Below are 17,130 nucleotides of genomic sequence, written 5' to 3'. Positions count from 1 at the left end.
TACCTTTAGGGGGGTCTCTCTACCCTTTGGCGCTCTCCATACCTTTGGGGGGTTCTCCATACCTTTGGGGGGGGTCTCTACACCTTTAGGGGGGTCTTTATACCTTTGGGGGTGTCTCCATACATCTGGGGGGGTCTCCATACCTTTGGGGGGGTATCTCTATGTTTGGGGGGTTTCTCTCTACCTTTGGGGGTTCTCTCTACCTTTGGGGGGTCTCTATACTTTTGTGGGGTCTCTATACTTTTGGAGGAGTCTCTATACCCTTTGTGGGGTGTCTATACTTCTGGGGTGTCTCTATATCTTTTGGGGTGGTCTCTATACCCTTTTGGGGGTCTCTATACCTTTAGGGGGTCTCTATACCTTTAGGGGGTCCCTATACCTTTGGAGGGGTCTCTATACCTTTTGGGGGTCTCTATACCTTTGTGGGGTCTCTATACTTTTTGTGGGGTCTCTATACCTTTGGGGGTCTCTCTATCCTTTTGGGGTCTCTATACCTTTGGGGGGTCTCTATACTCTTTTGGGGGCTCTCCATAGGCTTTGGGGGGGTCCCTATACCTTTGGGGTGCCCCCGCAGCCACGCAGTCGGCGCAGTGGTACGCCTGGGGCCCCCCCCAACATGCAGTGCCGCCTCTGCGCCTCCTGCTGGATCTACTGGAAGAAATACGGGGGGCTGAAGACCCCCACCCAGCTGGAGGGGGCTGCGCGCAGCGCCTCGGTGAGACCCCCAGAACCCCCCCTGCACCCCAAAACCCCCCTGGAGACCCCCCCTGCACCCCAGAAACCCCCCGGAACCCCCCCTGCACTCCAAAACCCCCCTGGAGACCCCCCTGCATCCCAGAAACCCCCCTGCACTCCATAACCCCCCACACCCCAGAACCTCCCTGCACCCCATCCTCCCTCCTCACCCCCCAAACCCCCATAACCCCCTGTACCCCATAACCCCCATAACCCCCCTGTACCCCATAACCCCCCTGTACCCCATACCTCCCATACCCCCATTACCCCCCCTCTACCCCATATACCACCCTGTACCCCAAACCCCCCATAACCCCCCAATAACCCCCCATAACCCCCATACCCCCCGTAACCCCCTGTACCCCATAACCTCCCATAACCCTCATAACCCCCCATAACCCCCATAACCCCCATAACCCCCTGTACCCCATAACCACCCATACCCCCCATAACCCCCCGTACCCATAACCCCCCATAACCCCCCGTACCCCATAACCCCTGTACCCAAACCCCCCATAACCCCCATTGCCCCCCCTGCACCCCATAAGTCCCCATCCCCCCCCCACCCCCCAAACCCCCATAACCCCCCGTACCCCATAACCCCCATAACCCCCTGTACCCATACCCCCCATAACCCCCATAACCCCCATAACCTCCCATACCCTTAACCCCCTGTACCCCTTACCCCCATAAGCCCCATAACCCCCTATTACTCCCATATCCCCATAACCCCCTATTACCCCCATAACCCCCATAACCCCCTATAACCCCCCCATACCCCATTCCCCCCACTCCATAACCCCCCATAACCCCCATAACCCCCCATAACCCCTATAACCCCCCATAACCCCCCCATACCCCATTCCCCCCCACTCCATAACCCCCCATAACCCCCCCATAACCCCCCATAACCCCTATAACCCCCCATAACCCCCCCATACCCCATTCCCCCCCACTCCATAACCCCCATAACCCCCCTGTACCCCATAACCCCCTATTACCCCCCCACCCCCGTACCCCATAACCCCCATAACCCCCATAAACCCCATAACCCCCATACCCCTCATAACCCCCCATAACCCCCTGTACCCCATAACCCCCATAACCCCCCATACCCCATAACCCCCATCCCCCCCCACCTCCCAAACCCCCCATAACCCCCCTGTACCCCATAAACCCCCTGTACTCCATAACCCCATAACCCCCCACACCCCAAACCCCCCATAACCCTCATAACCCCCCATAACCCCATAACCCCCATAACCCCCCGTACCCCATAACCCCCATAACCCCCCATACCCCAAACTCCCATAACCCCCTGTACCCCATAACCTCCCTGTACCCCATAACCCACATACCCCCCCGTACCCCATAACCCCCCTGTACCCCATAACCCACATACCCCCCCGTGCCCCCCAAACCCCCCATAACCCCTATAACCCCCATACCCCCCATAACCCCCCATAACCCTCATAACCCCCCATAACCCCCCATAACCCCCTGTACCTCCATAACCCCCCATAACCCCCTATAACCCCCTGTACCCCATAACCCCCCATAACCCCCATAACTCCCCTGTACCCCATAACCCCCCATTCCCCCCCACCTCCCATAACCCCCATAACCCCCCATAACCCCCATAACCCCCTGTACCCCATAACTCCCCATACCCCCATTACCTCCCCTGTACCCCATAACCACCCTGTACCCCAAACCCCCCATAACCCCCCATAACCCCCATAACCCCCCATAACCCCCTATAACCCCCTGTACCCCATAACCCCCATAACCCCCCATAACCCCCATAACCCCCATGCCCCCCCCCTCCAAACCCCCATAACCCCCCTGTACCCATAACCCCAGTTCCCATAACCCCCTGTACCCCATAACCCCATAAGCCCCCATAAGCCCCCATAACCCCCCATAACCCCCATAACCTCTATAACCCCCCATAACTCCCCCATACCCTATTCCCCCCCACTCCATAACCCCCCCATAACCCCCATAACCCCCACAACCCCTGTACTCCATCCTCCCCAAACCCCCATAACCCCCTATAACCCCCTGTACCCCATAACCCCCCATAACCCCCCTGTACCCCATCCCCCCCAAACTCTCCCATAACCCCCATACCTCCCCTAACCCCCCTGTACCCCAAAACCCCCATAACCCCCCAAACCCCCATAACCCCCTATACCCCCCATACCCCCCATAACCCCTATACCCCCATAGGAGCCGCACTCCCGCGGCCATCTCTCCCGCCCCGAGGCGCAGAGCCTGTCCCCGTACACCAACCCCATAACCCCTGTACCCCATAACCCCCATAACCCCCCTGTACCCAAAACCCCCCATAACCCCCCTGTACCCCATAACCCCCCCATGCCCCCCCCATACCCCATCCCCCCCCCACTCCCCAGACCCCCATAACCCCCTGTACCCCATAACCCCCCTGTACCCCATAACCCCCATAACCCCTCAAACCCCCATAACCCCCCCATACCCCATTCCCCCCCACTCCATAACCCCCCATAACCCCCCATAACCCCCATAACCCCCCTGTACCCCATAACCCCCCTGTACCCCATAACCCACATACCCCCCTGTACCCCCCAAACCCCCATAACCCCTATAACCCCACATACCCCCCATAACCCCCATAACCCCCCATAACCCCGTATAACCCCCCTGTACCCCATAACCCCCCATAACCCCCATAACCCCCCTGTACCCCATAACCCCCATCCCCCACCCCTCCCAACCCCCATCCCCCCCCCCTCCAAACCCCCCATAACCCCCCTGTACCCCATAATCCCCCATAACCCCCATACCCCCCCCATACCCCATTCCCCCCCACTCCATAACCCCCCATACCCATAACCCCCCATACCCATAACCCCCCATAAGCCCCATAACCCCCTATTACCCCCATACCCCCCATACCCCCCATAACCCCCCCATACCCCCCACTCCATAACCCCCATAACCCCCATAACCCCTTGTACCCCATCCTCCCCAAACCCCCATAACCCCCCATAACCCCCTGTACCCCATAACCCCCATAACCCCCTGTACCCCATAACCCCCCAAACCCCCCCATAACCCCCTGTACCCCATAACCCCCTGTACCCCATAACCCCCCTGTACCCCATACCCCCCATAACCCCCATAACCCCCCTGTACCCCAAACCCCCATAACCCCCTGTACCCCATAACCCCATACCCCCCCGTCCCCCATAGGAGCCGCACTCCCGCGGGCACCTGTCCCGCCCCGAGGCGCAGAGCCTGTCCCCGTACACCACCCCAGAACCCCTGTACCCCATAACCCCCATAACCCCCCTGTACCCCATAACCCCCCTGTACCCCATAACCCCCATACCCCATAACCCCCCAAAACCCCCCTGTACCCCAAAACCCCCCTGTACCCCAAAACCCCCCTGTACTCCATAACCCCCATAACCCTCATAACCCCCCATAACCCCCATAACCCCCCGTACCCCAAACTCCCATAACCCCCTGTACCCCATAACCTCCCTGTACTCCATAACCCACATACCCCCCCGTACCCCATAACCCCCCTGTACCCCATAACCCCCATAACCCCCCATACCCCCAAACCCCCCATAACCCTCATAACCCCCCATAACCCCCCATAACCCCCATAACCCCCTGTACCTCCATAACCCCCCATAACCCCCCATAACCCCCATAACCCCCATAACCCCCTGTACCTCCATAACCCCCCATAACCCCCCATAACCCCCTATAACCCCCTGTACCCCATAACCCCCCATAACCCCCATAACCCCCCTCTACCCCATAACCCCCCATTCCCCCCCACCTCCCAAACCCCCCATAACCCCCCTGTACCCCATAACCCCCTGTACCCCATAACCCCCTGTACCCATAACCCCATACCCCCCCGTCCCCCATAGGAGCCGCACTCCCGCGGGCACCTGTCCCGCCCCGAGGCGCAGAGCCTGTCCCCGTACACCACGAGCGCCAGCCGCGCCAAGCTGCTGGCCAAGAACCGCCAGACCTTCCTGCTGCACACCACGCGCCTCACGCGCCTGGCGCGCCGCCCTGTGCCGCGACGTCCTGCAGCCGCGCCGCGCCGCGCGACGCCCCTACGCGCCCATCAACGCCAACGCCATCAAAGCCGAGTGTGAGCCTGCGGGGGGTTTGGGGGTGATGGGGGGTTTGGGGGTGGTGGGGGGTTTGGGGGTGCTGGGGGTGTTGGGGGGTTTGGGGGTGCTGGGGGGATCGGGGGGTTTGGGGGTGCTGGGGGGATTGGGGGGTTGGGGCCGCCATTTTGGTCCTGAGGGGATTTGGCGCCATTTTGAATCCTGAGGTGATTTGGCGCCATTTTGAGACTGAGGGGATTCTGGTGGCATTTTAACATTGAGGTGATTTAGTGACGTTTTGACTCTGAGGTGATTTTAGTGACATTTTATCATTGAGGTGATTTAGTGACATTTTGATCCTGAGGTGATTTAGTAACATTTTGATCCTGAGGTGATTGGCACCATTTTGACCCTGAGGGGATTTTGATGGCGTTTTAACATTGAGGTGATTTTAGTGGTATTTTAACATTGAGGTGATTTAGTGACATTTTAACATTGAGGTGATTTTAGTGACATTTTAACATTGAGGTGATTTAGTGACATTTTAGCATTGAGGTGATTTAGTGACATTGAGATATTGAGGTGATTTTAGTGGCATTTTAACATTGAGGTGATTTAGTGACATTTTAACATTGAGGTGATTTAGTGACATTTTAACATTGAGGTGATTTAGTGACATTTTGATCCTGAGGTGATTTGGCACCATTTTGATCCTGAGGTGATTTAGTGGCACTTTAACATTGAGGTGATTTTAGTGATATTTTAACATTGAGGTGATTTTAGTGACATTTTAACATTGAGGTGATTTAGTGACATTTTGACTCTGAGGTGATTTAGTGACATTTTAACATTGAGGTGATTTTATTGACGTTTTGATCCTGAGGTGATTCTGGTGCTATTTGGAGCCCTGAGGTGATTTAGAGACATTTTAACATTGAGGTGATTTAGTGACATTTTAACATTGAGGTGATTTAGTGACATTTTGATCCTGAGGTGATTTTAGTGACATTTTAACATTGAGGTGATTTAGAGACATTTTAACATTGAGGTGATTTAGTGGCATTTTAACATTGAGGAGATTTTGGCGCCATTTTGATCCTGAGGTGATTTAGTGACATTTGGACCCTGAGGTGATTTTAGTGGCATTTTAACATTGAGGTGATTTTGTGACATTTGCACCCTGAGGTGTTTTTAGTGACATTTAGATATTGAGGTGATTTTAGTGACATTTTAACATTGAGGTGATTTAGTGACATTTTAACACTGAGGTGATTTTAGTGACATTTTGACACTGAGGAGATTTTGGTGCCAACGCCATCAAAGCCGAGTGTGAGCCTGCGGGGGGTTTGGGGGTGATGGGGGGTTTGGGGGTGTTGGGGGGTTTGGGGGTGCTGGGGGGATCAGGGAGTTGGGGCCGCCATTTTGGTCCTGAGGGGATTTGGCGCCATTTTGAATCCTGAGGTGATTTGGCGCCATTTTGAGACTGAGGGGATTTTGATGGTGTTTTAACATTGAGGTGATTTAGTGACATTTGGACCCTGAGGTGATTTAGTGACATTTTAACATTGAGGTGATTTAGTGACATTTTAACATTGAGGTGATTTAGTGACATTTTAGCATTGAGGTGATTTAGTGACATTGAGATATTGAGGTGATTTTAGTGGCATTTTAACATTGAGGTGATTTAGTGACGTTTTAACATTGAGGTGATTTAGTGACATTTTAACATTGAGGTGATTTAGTGACATTTTGATCTGAGGTGATTTGGCACCATTTTGATCCTGAGGTGATTTAGTGGCACTTTAACATTGAGGTGATTTTAGTGATATTTTAACATTGAGGTGATTTTAGTGACATTTTAACATTGAGGTGATTTTAGTGACATTTTGACTCTGAGGTGATTTAGTGACATTTTAACATTGAGGTGATTTTATTGACATTTTGATCCTGAGGTGATTTTGGCGCCATTTTGATCCTGAGGTGATTCTGGTGCTATTTGGAGCCCTGAGGTGATTTAGAGACATTTTAACATTGAGGTGATTTAGAGACATTTTAACATTGAGCTGATTTAGTGACATTTTAACATTGAGGTGATTTTAGTGACATTTTAGCAGTTGGGTGATTTAGTGATATTTGGACCCTGAGGTGATTCTGGTGACATTTGGACCCTGAGGTGATTTTGGCGCCATTTTGACCCTGAGGTGATTTAGTGACATTTTGATCCTGAGGTGATTTAGTGACATTTTAACATTGAGGTGATTTTAGTGACATTTTGACTCTGAGGTGATTTTAGTGACATTTTGACACTGAGAAGACTTTGGCGCCATTTTGATCCTGAGGTGATTTTAGTGACATTTTAACATTGAGGTGATTTTAGTGACGTTTTGATCCTGAGGGGATTTTAGTGACATTTTAACATTGAGGTGATTTTGACGCCATTTTCATCCTGAGGTGATTTTAGTGACATTTTAACATTGAGGTGATTTTGGCGCCATTTTCATCCTGAGGTGATTTTAGTGACATTTTAACATTGAGGTGATTTAGTGACATTTAACACTGAGGAGATTTTGGCGCCATGTTGCCCCTGAGGTGATTTTAGTGACATTTTGCCCCTGAGGTGATTTTGGCACCATTTTGATCCTGAGGTGATTTAGTGACACTTTAACATTGAGGTGATTTTAGTGATATTTTAACATTGAGGTGATTTTAGTGACATTTTAACATTGAGGTGATTTTAGTGACATTTTGACTCTGAGGTGATTTAGTGACATTTTAACATTGAGGTGATTTTATTGACATTTTGATCCTGAGGTGATTCTGGTGTCATTTGAGTCCTGAGGTGATTTAGAGACATTTTAACACTGAGGTGATTTAGTGACATTTTGGTCCTGAGGTGATTTTAGTGACATTTTAACATTAAGGTGATTTAGAGACATTTTAACATTGAGGTGATTTTAGTGACATTTTAACATTGAGGTGATTTTGGCACCATTTTGACCCTGAGGTGATTTAGTGACATTTGGACCCTGAGGTGATTTTAGTGGCATTTTAACATTGAGGTGATTTTTGTGACATTTTGACCCTGAGGTGATTTAGTGACATTTTAACATTGAGGTGATTTTAGTGACATTTTGACCCTGAGGTGATTTTAGTGACACTTAAACGTTGAGGCGATTTAGTGACATTTTAACACTGAGGTGATTTTAGTGACATTTTGACACTGAGGAGATTTTGGTGCCAACGCCATCAAAGCCGAGTGTGAGCCTGCGGGGGGTTTGGGGGTGATGGGGGGTTTGGGGGTGTTGGGGGGTTTGGGGGTGCTGGGGGTGTTGGGGGGTTTGGGGGTGGTGGGGGGATCGGGGGGTTGGGGCCGCCATTTTGAATCCTGAGGGGATTTGGCGCCATTTTGGTCCTGAGGTGATTTGGCGCCATTTTGAGACTGAGGGGATTTTGATGGTGTTTTAACATTGAGGTGATTTAGTGACATTTGAACATTGAGGTGATTTTAGTGATATTTTAACATTGAGGTGATTTAGTGGTATTTTGACACTGAGGTGATTTTAGTGACATTTTAACATTGAGGTGATTTTAGTGACATTTTAACATTGAGGTGATTTAGTGACATTTTGACTCTGAGGTGATTTTAGTGATATTTTAACATTGAGGTGATTTAGTGACATTTTAACATTGAAGTGATTTTATTGATATTTTGATCCTGAGGTGATTTTAGTGACATTTTGACTCTGAGGTGATTTAGTGACATTTTAACATTGAGGTGATTTTAGTGACATATTAACATTGAGGTAATTTTGGCGCCATTTTAACACTGAGGTGATTTTGGCGCCATTTTAACATTGAGGTGATTTAGTGACATTTTAACATTGACGTGATTTTAGTGACATATTAACACTGAGGTGATTTAGTGATGTTTTCACACTGAGGTGATTTTAGTGACATCTGGACCCTGAGGTGATTCTGGCGCCATTTTGACCCTCAGGTGATTCTGGCGCCATTTTGACCCTCAGGTGATTTTGGCGCCATTTTACCACTGAGGTGATTTAGCGCCATTTTACCACTGAGGTGATTTAGCGCCATTTTAATACTGAGGTGATGTGGGTGTCCCCCCCCAGGCTCCATCCGCCTCCCCAAAGCGGCCAAGACCCCCCTCAAAATCCACCCTCTGGCGCGGCTGCCATTGGCCGCCATTGTCAAGGAGCTGGGTGAGGAAGGGGGGGGCTGGGGGGTCACAGGGGGGGTCATGGGGGGTCTATGAGCTGGGTGAGGGGTGGGGGGGTCCCTGAATTGGGGGGGGGGGGGTGGGGGGTCCCTGGGGGGTCCCTGAGTTGAGGGGGTGAGGGGTGGGGGAGGTCCTGGGGGGTCTCTGAGTTGGGTGGGTGGGTGGGGGGGGTCCTGGGGGGTCTCTGAGTTGAGTGGGTGGGTGGGGGGGGTCCTAGGGGGTCCCTGAATTGGGGGGGGGGTCCTGGGGGGTCTCTGAGATGGGTGAGGGGGTGGGGGGTGCATGGGGGGGGTCCCTGAGCTGGGTGAGGGGTGGGGGGGGGTCCTGGGGGGGGTCCCTGAATTGGGGGAGGGGGGGGGGTCCCTGGGGGTCCCTGAGATGGGTGAGGGGTGGGGGGGTCCCTGGGGGGTCCCTGAGCTGGGTGAGGGGTGGGGGGGGGTCTCTGGGGGGGGAATGAATGGGGGGGGTCCCTGAGGATGTTATGGGGGGGCCCTGGGAGGGGGATGAATGGGGGGGGGTCCCTAAGGATGTTTTGGGGGGGTCCCTGGGGTGGGGATGAATGGGGGGGGGGTCCCTGAGGCTGTTTTGGGGGGGTCCCTGGGGGGGGATGAATGGGGGGGTCCCTGAGGATGTTATGGGGGGTCCCTAGGGGGGATGAATGGGGGGGGTCCCTAAGGATGTTTTGGGGGGTTCCTGGTGAGAGGGTTAATGGGGGGGTCCCTGAGGTTGTTTTGGGGGTCCCTGGGGGGGGATGAATGGGGGGGTCCCTGAGGATGTTTTGGGGGGTCCCTGGGGGGGGGAGATGAATGGGGGGGTCCCTGGAGGGGGATGAATGAGGGGTCCCTAAGGATGTTTTGGGGGGTCCCTGGGGGGGAATGAATTGAGGGGTCCCTGGGGGGGGGATGAATGGGGGGGGGGTCCCTAAGGATATTTTGGGGGGTCCCTGGGGGTGGGACGAATGGGGGGGTCCCTAAGGATATTTTGGGGGGTCCCTGGGGGGTGGGACGAATGGGGGGGTCCCTAAGGATATTTTGGAGGGTCCCTGGGTGGGGGGATGAATGGGGGGGGGTCCCTGAGGCTGTTTTGGGGGGTCCCTGGAGGGGGATGAATGGGGGGGTCCTAAGGATATTTTGGGGGGTCCCTGGGGGGAGTATGAATGGGGGGGTCCTGGAGGGGGATGAATGGGGGGGTCCCTAAGGATGTTTCGGGGGGTCCTTGGGGGGGAATGAATTGAGGGTCCCTGGGAGGGGGATGAATGGGGGGGGGGTCCCTAAGGATATTTTGGGGGGGTCCCTGGTGGGGGGGTTAATGGGGGGGTCCCTGAGGATGTTTTGGGGGGTCCCTGGGTGGGGGGATGAATGGGGGGGGTCCCTGAGGATGTTTCGGGGGGTCCCTGGGGGGGAGATGGATGGGGGGGTCCCTAAGGATATTTTGGGGGGTCCCTGGTGGGGTATGAATGGGGGGGTCCCCTGGGAGGGGGATGAATGGGGGGGGGGTCCCTAAGGATATTTTGAGGGGTCCCTGGGGGGGAGTGAATGGGGGGGGTCCCTAAGGAATATTTTGGGGGTCCCTGGGAGGGGTTTAATGGGGGGACCCCCAGTGTACATATTCGGGGGGTTACACATGGAGGGAAACGGGGCGTTTGGCGGTTGGGGGGATCAGTAGGTGCCCCCCTCCCAAAACGGGCAGCCCCTGACCCCCCCATTCCCGCCCCCCCCAGCCGCACAGGCCCCCCCTGAAGCCCAAGACGCGCGCGCGGCACCAAGACCCCCATCAACCGCAACCAGCTGAGCCAGAGCCGGGGGCTGGCGGGGCTGGTGGGCAAGCGCGGCTACGAGGGGGGGGCCGAGGGCCACCGGCCCCCCCGCCTGCGGGTACGGGCCACGGGGGGCTACCGGACCCCCCAATGTGGCTGGGGGGGGGGCGGGGCTTGGCAGCGAGCACGGCCTATGGGAGCGGGCTGGGGGTGATTGACAGCCAGCAGGGCCCATGGGGTGGGGCTGGGGGTGATTGACAGCGAGCAGAGCCTATGGGGGCGGGGCTGGGGGTGATTGACAGCCAGCAGGGCCTATGGGGGTGGGGCTGGGGGTGATTGACAGCAAGCAGGGCCTATGGGAGCGTGGCTGGGGAACTTGTGGGTTACTATGGGGCACCTGGAGGTCACTAACAGGCACTAATGGGGCACTATGGGGCACTTAAGGGGCTCTATGAGTCACTTATGAAGCTCTATGGGGCACTTTTGGGGCACTTAATGGGGAACTTGTGGGTCACTTATGGGGCACGTGGAGGTCACTAACAGGCGCTATGGGGCACTTATGGAGCTCTATGAGTCACTTATGAAGCTCTATGGGGCACCTAATGGGGAACTTTTGGGGCACTTATGGGCACTTGGAGGTCACTAACAGGCACTAATGGGGCACTATGAGTCACTTATGAAGCTCTATGGGGCACTTATGGGGCACTTGGAGGTCACTAACAGGCACTATGGGGCACTTATGGGGCCTCTATGAGTCACTTATGAAGCTCTATGGGGCACTAATGGGGAACTTGTGGGTTACTATGGGGCACTTGGAGGTCACTAACAGGCACTTATGGTGCTCTATGAGTCACTTATGAAGCTCTATGGGGCACTTATGGGGCACTTGGAGGTCACTAACAGGCACTTATGGGGCTCTACGAGTCACTTATGAAGCTCTATGGGGCACTTATGGGGACTTGGAGGTCACTAACAGGCACTTATGGGGCTCTATGAGTCACTTATGAAGCTCTATGGGGCACTTATGGGGGACTTGGAGGTCCTACAGGCACTTATGGGGCTCTATGAGTCACTTATGAAGCTCTATGGGGCACTTATGGGGCACTTGGAGGTCACTAACAGACACTATGGGGCACTTATGGGGCTCTGTGGGTCACTTATGAAGCTCTATGGGGCACTTTTGGGGCATTAATGGGGAACTTGTGGGTTACTATGGGGCACTTGGAGGTCACTAACAGGCACTATGGGGCACTTATGGGGCTCTATGAGTCACTTATGAAGCTCTATGGGGCACTTATGGGGCACTTGGAGGTCACTTACAGGCACTATGGGGCACTTATGGGGCTCTATGAGTCACTTATGAAGCTCTATGGGGCACTAATGGGGAACTTGTGGGTTACTATGGGGCACTTGGAGGTCACTAACAGGCACTTATGGTGCTCTATGAGTCACTTATGAAGCTCTATGGGGCACTTATGGGGCAACTTGGAGGTCACTAACAGGCACTTATGGGGCTCTACGAGTCACTTATGAAGCTCTATGGGGCACTTATGGGGACTTGGAGGTCACTAACAGGCACTTATGGGCTCTATGATCACTTATGAAGCTCTATGGGGCACTTATGGGGGACTTGGAGGTCACTAACAGGCACTTATGGGCTCTATGAGTCACTTATGAAGCTCTATGGGGCACTTATGGGGCACTTGGAGGTCACTAACAGACACTATGGGGGCACTTATGGGCTCTGTGGGTCACTTATGAAGCTCTATGGGGCACTTTTGGGGCATTAATGGGGAACTTGTGGGTTACTATGGGGCACTTGGAGGTCACTAAACAGGCACTATGGGGCACTTATGGGGCTCTATGAGTCACTTATGAAGCTCTATGGGGCACTTATGGGGCACTTGGAGGTCACTTACAGGCACTATGGGGCACTTATGGGGCTCTATGAGTCACTTATGAAGCTCTATGGGGCACTTATGGGGCACTAATGGGGAACTTGTGGGTTCCTATGGGGCACTTGGAGGTCACTAACAGGCACTAATGGGTCTCCCTGAGTCACTTATGAAGTTCTATGGGGCACTAATGGGGAACTTTTGGGGGCACTTATGGGGCACTTGGAGGTCACTAACAGGCACTATGGGGCACTCCTGGGTCCCTATGGGTCACTTATGGGCTGGCGGTTGGCGCTGGGTGCTGCGAGAGTGATTGACAGCAAGCAGAGCCTATAGCAGCATGTCTGGGGATGATTGACAGCGAGCAGAGCCAATCGCATCGTGTCTTTGGTCTGGCGCGCCTTCACCCAACCCCCTTATGGACGTGGAGCTCCGCGCTCACCTCCCTCTGATTGACAACCCGCATGGGCGGTGCCTTGTATGTGATTGGCCGAGGGGGCGTGGCTTGCTACTAACCCACGCCCCCTCCCCCCATTCATCCCCCCCCAGGTCGGCGGTTCGAGTCTCCCCTTCTCCACCAACGGGCGCCCCCTGGCTGGGGGGCTGCGCGCCGGCCCCCCCCCCCGCCAGCAAGCGGCAGAAGCTGAACCCAGCGGACGCCCCCAACCCCGTGGTGTTTGTGGCCACCAAGGACACCAGGTGAGCTTTGTTGAGGGGGGGGGTCTATAGGGTGACCCCCCCACTGACTCCCATACCCCTATGGGGCACTGGGGAGATGCTATGGGGCACTATGGGTCTCTATGAGTCACTTAGGGGACACTGTGGGGCACTTATAGGGCTCCATGGGGCACATGTGGGGCGCTATGGGGCACTTATGGGGCTCTATGAGTCACTTATGGGGCTCCGCGGGTCACGTGTGGGGCACTATGGGGCACTGGGGAGACCCTGTGGGGCCCTCATGGGTCTCTATGGGTCACTTATGGGACACTATGGGTCACTTATGGGGCTCTATGGGGCACTCCTGGGGATCTCTGAGTCACTTATGGGACACTGTGGGGCACTTATGGGGCTCCGTGGGGCACATGTAGGGCACTATGGGGCACTGGGGAGACACTATGGGGCCCTCATGGGTGTCTATGAGTCACTTAGGGGACACTGTGGGGCACTTATAGGGCTCCATGGGGCACATGTGGGGCACTATGGGGCACTTATGGGTCTCTATGAGTCACTTATGGGACACTGTGGGTCACTTATGGGTCTCCATGGGTCACATGTGGGGCACTATAGGGCACTGGGGAGACACTATGGGGCACTTATGGGTCTCTAGGAGTCACTTATGGGACACTGTGGGGCACTTATGGGTCTCCATGTGTCACATGTGGGGCGCTATGGGACACTTCTGAGTCTCTATGAGTCACTTATGGTGCTCTGTGGGTCACATGTGGAGCACTGTGGCTCTCTAGGAGTCACTTATGGGACACTGTGGGGCACTTATGGGCTCCATGAGGCACATGTGGGGCACTATGGGACACTTGGGAGACTCTATGGGTCACTTATGGGGCGCTATCGGGCACTTATGGGGCACTTATGGGGCTCTATGGGGCACTCCTGGGGATCTCTGAGTCACTTATTGGACACTGTGGGGCACTTATAGGGCCCCATGGGGCACATGTGGGGCACTATGGGGCACTGGGGAGACACTATGGGGCACTTATGGGTCTCTAGGAGTCACTTATGGGACACTGTGGGTCACTTATGGGGCTCCATGGGTCACATGTGGGGCACTATGGGGCACTTATGGGTCTCTATGAGTCACTTATGGGACACTGTGGGTCACTTATGGGTCTCCATGGGTCACATGTGGGGCACTATGGGGCACTGGGGAGACACTATGGGGCACTTATGGGTCTCTAGGAGTCCCTTATGGGACACTGTGGGGCACTTATGGGTCTCCATGTGTCACATGTGGGGCACTATGGGACACTTCTGAGTCTCTATGAGTCACTTATGGTGCTCTGTGGGTCACACGTGGAGCACTGTGAGTCTCTAGGAGTCCCTTATGGGCCACTGTGGGGCACTTATGGGTCTCTATGATTCACTTATGGGGCCGCCCCACTGACTCCATCCCCCCCCCCCCATAAGGGCGCTACGGAAGGCTCTGACGCACCTGGAGCTGCGCCGCGCCGCCCGCCGCCCCAACCTCCCCCTTAAGGTGAAGCCGCTACGGCCGGGGGGGGCCCTGCCGCCCCCCCCGCCCCCCCACATCCCGCCAGCACCTCGGAGCCCATTGTCCTGGAGGACTGACCCCCATATTCCCCCCCCCATCCCCCCAAATTATCCCCATTGTCCCCAACACCCCCCCCAACCGCGTCCCTTTTGTATTTTTTTATCGCCATAGAAACCACGGGGGGGGGATTTGGGGGAGGTGGGTTTATCCTGCTCCTCCCCGCCCCAAATCACCCACCCGTGACCCTTTTTGTACGTGGAGCGACCCACCCCGCGCCCCCCCCCCCCCCGGTTTTGTATCTTGGGCCGTCCGGTTCTGTAGGCACAGGGAATAAAGGCGGCGGGTTTTCTGGAGGGGTGAGTTGATGGGGGGGCACTTGTGGGGCGCTATGGGGCGCTATGGGGCACTTCTGGGTCTCTGTGAGTCACTTATGGGGCTCCGTTAGTCACTTGTGGGGCTCTATAGGGCACTGGGGAGACGCTATGGGGCACTTATGGGGCACTGGGGAGACTCTATGGGGCACTTATGGGGCTCTATGAGTCACTTATGGGGCTCCATGGTCACACGTGGGGCGCTATGGGTCTCTAGGAGTCACTTATGGGACACTGTGGGGCACTTATGGGGCTCTATGAGTCACTTATGGGGCGCTATGGGGCACTTATGGGGAGCTATGGGGGCACTTATGGGGCACTGGGGAGACTCTATGGGGCACTCATGGGTCTCTATGAGTCACTTATGGGGAGCTATGGGGCACTTATGGGGCGCTATGGGGCCCTCATGGGTCTCTATGAGTCACTTACAGGGAGCTATGGGTCACTTATGGGGCTCTATGAGTCACTTATGGGACACTGTGGGGCACTTATGGGGCTCCATGGGTCACACGTGGGGCGCTATGGGTCTCTAGGAGTCACTTATGGGACACTGTGGGGCACTTATGGGGCTCTATGAGTCACTTATGGGGCGCTATGGGTCACTTATGGGGAGCTATGGGGCGCTATTGGGCACTGGGGAGACCCTATGGGGCCCTCATGGGTGTCTATGAGTCACTTATGAGATGCTATGGGGCACTTATGGGTCTCTATGAGTCACTTATGGGGCTCCGTGGGTCACGTGTGGGGTGCTATGGGTCACTTATGGGGCGCTATGGGGCACTTACGGGGCTCTATGAGTCACTTATGGGGCTCCGTAAGTCACTTGTGGGGCGCTATGGGGCACTTATGGGGCTCTATGAGTCACTTATGAAGCTCTATGGGGCACTTATGGGGAACTTGTGGGGTTCCTATGGGGCACTTGGAGGTCACTAACAGGCACTTATGGGGCTCCGTGGGGCACTATGGGGCACTGGGGAGACCCCATGGGGCCCTCATGCGGCTCTATGAGTCACTTATGGGACACTGTGGAGCACTTATGGGGCTCCGTGGGTCACATGTGGGGCACTACGAGGCACTTATGGGGCAGTACTGGGGAACTTGTGGGTCACTTATGGGGCACTTGGAGGGCGTGGTGGGCGTGGCCAGAACCCGGCGTGGGCGGAGCGTGGCGGGGCCTACGGCAGCCACAGCGGAGTGGGAGGAGCGGCGTGGTGGGCGTGGCCAGGGCACGGAGTGGGCGGGGCCTACGGCAGCCCCAGCGGAGCGGGAGGAGCGGCGTGGTGGGCGTGGCCACGCCCGGGCGGTGGGGCGTGGCCAGCGGCAGCCCCAGCGGAGCGGGAATAGCGGCGCGGTGGGCGTGGCCAGAGCACGGAGTGGGCGGAGCCAGCGGCAGCCCCAGCGTAGCTGGATTAGCGGCGCGGGGGGCGTGGCCACGCACAAGCAGTAGGCGGGGCCAGCGGTGGGCGGGGCCGGCGGCAGCCATGGCGTAGCGGGAGGGAGCGGCGCGGTGGGCGTGGCTAAGATCCAGAGTGGGCGTGGCCAGCGGCAGCCCCAGCGTAGCGGGATTGGCGGCGCGGTGGCGTGGCCACACCCCGTTAGTGGGCGTGGCCGGCGGTGGGCGGGGCCACCGGCAGCCCCATCGTAGCGCGATTAGCGGCTCGGTGGGCGTGGCCACGCCCGGCGGTGGGCGGAGCCATCGTTAGCCACAGCGTAGCGGGATTAGCGGCGCGGTGGGCGTGGCCAGGGTCTGGAGTGGGCGTGGCCAGCGGCAGCCCCAGCGTAGCGGGA

The 17,130-nt window shown here is 55.8% G+C and overlaps 1 protein-coding gene across 1 annotated transcript in view; it reads left to right on the top strand.

Moving 5' to 3' along the window:
• LOC308052444 (metastasis-associated protein MTA2-like) overlaps positions 1-15,215 on the top strand; it is a gene marked incomplete at its 5' end in the record, with an annotated part of 15,738 nt that extends 523 nt beyond the window's left edge. The window contains 11 exon segments of the mRNA XM_080364524.1: positions 575-606; positions 608-715; positions 4,668-4,814; positions 4,816-4,897; positions 8,987-9,076; positions 10,814-10,833; positions 10,836-10,967; positions 13,294-13,356; positions 13,358-13,443; positions 14,887-14,972; positions 14,975-15,215. Of these exon segments, the coding sequence (XP_080220650.1) occupies positions 575-606; positions 608-715; positions 4,668-4,814; positions 4,816-4,897; positions 8,987-9,076; positions 10,814-10,833; positions 10,836-10,967; positions 13,294-13,356; positions 13,358-13,443; positions 14,887-14,972; positions 14,975-15,048 (920 nt within the window). The 3' untranslated portion in view covers positions 15,049-15,215.
• Positions 15,216-17,130: the final 1,915 nt, after the last annotated feature.

This window comes from Nesoenas mayeri (assembly GCF_963082525.1).
Source record: "Nesoenas mayeri genome assembly, contig: SCAFFOLD_125, whole genome shotgun sequence".
NCBI classification, from domain to species: domain Eukaryota; kingdom Metazoa; phylum Chordata; class Aves; order Columbiformes; family Columbidae; genus Nesoenas; species Nesoenas mayeri.
This window is presented reverse-complemented; position numbering and strand designations above follow the sequence as displayed.